The 2,280-nt window shown below is 46.2% G+C and overlaps 1 protein-coding gene across 1 annotated transcript in view; it reads left to right on the top strand.

Annotated features, from left to right (window-relative positions):
* Positions 1–1,205: 1,205 nt before the first annotated feature.
* EMH_0049080 (poly(A) polymerase, putative) overlaps positions 1,206–2,280 on the top strand; it is a gene marked incomplete at both ends in the record, with an annotated part of 6,307 nt that continues 5,232 nt past the window's right edge. Inside the window, one exon of the mRNA XM_013496477.1 lies at positions 1,206–1,637. Within this exon, the coding sequence (XP_013351931.1) occupies positions 1,206–1,637 (432 nt within the window). The remainder of the gene's footprint in view (positions 1,638–2,280) is intronic.

Raw genomic sequence — 2,280 nt, 5'->3', positions numbered from 1 at the left:
ATATTAATAGATATATTAATAAATAAATTAATATATATAAAGCTGTATTCAACAGCCCACCACTGCTAAAGAAAGAAGATGCTAGACGGCAACAGAAACGCAGTGAGGCGGCGGGGGCTGTGCATGGTCTGCTTGTCTTTAGAGTGTTCAGAATACTGAGAAAAAAGAAGAAAAGAAATGAAGAATTTCAGTTCAAGTCGACGGCGTTGTTGATGGGTGAATGCAGTGTATATACACCTCAGAGTAGAGGGGGCTGCGCGAGGCTTCTTCTCTGTTGCTTCTGTAGCAGCTGTATGCATGCATAGAAGGAAACAAACAAAAAATTAAGAAGCAGCGGTATAAAAAGATCGAATTCAAATAAAGAAAGACATTTGGGTTTAAACAACTCCTGAAATATGTTTTTTGGGGTTGAATCACCCTAAACCCTAAACCCTAAACCCTAAACCCTAAACCCTAAAAACCTGAAACCCTCGGCGTCTACTGAAAGCAGTTGCAGGAGCAGTGGAGCCTGTCGCAGGTTAAAATGTGAGGAAAACGCGGCACTTAGTTATTTATTTCATCTTTTTCTTTTTATTTTTCTAAAAACGCAATTTAAAAGTTCAAGTTTCCACCTGCAGCTCAGCACACGCCACCCCGTTCAGTCGGAGCTGCGCATACACCTCACCGCCGTGCAGGGTTGCATCGGCAGCTGCAGCCTTCTTTCCGTGGATTTGTTTGGTTTTTCCTTTTTAATTTTAGAAAATGCAGCAACTACACCCTCCGACTCCTAGAATCCCCGCTGGGGGTCCAAGCGGTGCAACAGCAGCAACGACAGCAGCAACAGCCGCAGCAACAGCTGCAGCAACAGCTGCAGCAACAGCAGCAGCAGCTGCTGCATACAGAACGGCGTTGATACAGCCTGCAGGTAACACAGGTGCTGCTGCTGCTTCTTGTCTCTTACCGGCTCCTTCTTGCACAGGGGCTCCTCCTGGTGGTGGGCCTCCCCCCCCTTCTCCTCCTGCTGCTGCTGCTGCTGCTGCTGCTGCTGCTGGCGTTGGTGGTGTTCCTGCTGCAGCAGCAGCTCGTGGTGGTGTTTCCAGCGACGGTGTTATTTCTTCAAGCATTTCAAATGGGGGTTTATCCTCTGAGCACTACATGCAGCCAGTTTCTGCCTCATCCGTTCCCTCNCAAGCATTTCAAATGGGGGTTTATCCTCTGAGCACTACATGCAGCCAGTTTCTGCCTCATCCGTTCCCTCATCAGCAGCAGCAACAGCAGCAACAACAGCAACAACAACAGCAGCAGCAACAACAGCAGCAGGAGGGTCTAGCTTACATTCCCTAGAAACTTATGTTATGGGGGATGGCCCCCGCATAACAACTGCAGCAGGATACCGCTTCGGGGTTACGCGGCCTATATCTCTGAAGACGGGTTCAACCGCAGATTTACATAAAAGCGTAGAGCTGGTGAGGGTGCTGAGACACCAGGGTGTATACGAGACAGCAGCAGGAGCACGAGAGAAAGAAGTAGTATTATCGGAGTTGAATAAGTTGCTGGGTGAGTGGGTGATAGAATGTGGTATAGAACAAGGTCTAGACCCAGCCGAAGCAAGAGAAACAGGCGGAAAAATATTTACATTTGGTTCTTATCGTTTGGGTGTATGTACACCTGGGAGCGACATCGATGCTCTTTGTGTGTGCCCTAAACATGTATCCCGAGAAGCTTTTTTTTCTGCATTTCAATCAAAACTACAACAAGACAGCCGAACAAGCAACATAACCCCAGTCCCTGATGCATACACTCCAGTATTGAAGTTTCGTTTTCTAGGTGTAGAGATAGATTTATTATTTGCACGTTTAGCATTGAGGTGTATACCCAGCTCATGGATAGGTTTATGTGAAGATGAAATATTAAAACATACAGATGAAAAAACTGCAAGAAGTCTTAATGGTTCTCGTGTTGCAGATATGTTATTAGAGTTGGTTCCGAACCCCACTGTATTCCGTACAAGTTTAAGATTTATAAAACAATGGGCGAGGGCCAGGGGTATATACAGTAACGTTATGGGGTATCTGGGGGGCATCAGCTGGGCTATACTCGTGGCTCGCTGCTGCCAGCTCTATCCTAACTTTCCTCCTTCTCTTCTTATTCAACGCTTCTTTACGGTGTATACGCAGTGGCCATGGAATAGAAGCCCAGTCTGTCTTTGTAAAATTAAAGAACCTAATACAGTCAAAGGGATTCCGGAATTCAAAGTATGGAACCCGCAGCTTTATGTACAGGTAAACCCTAAACCCTAAA

The sequence above is a fragment of the Eimeria mitis genome, genomic scaffold (genome assembly GCF_000499745.2).
Source record: "Eimeria mitis Houghton genomic scaffold, Emh_scaff2129, whole genome shotgun sequence".
Classification (NCBI taxonomy): domain Eukaryota; phylum Apicomplexa; class Conoidasida; order Eucoccidiorida; family Eimeriidae; genus Eimeria; species Eimeria mitis.
Note: the sequence above shows the minus strand (reverse complement) of the source record. Positions and strands in the feature narration are given on the sequence as shown.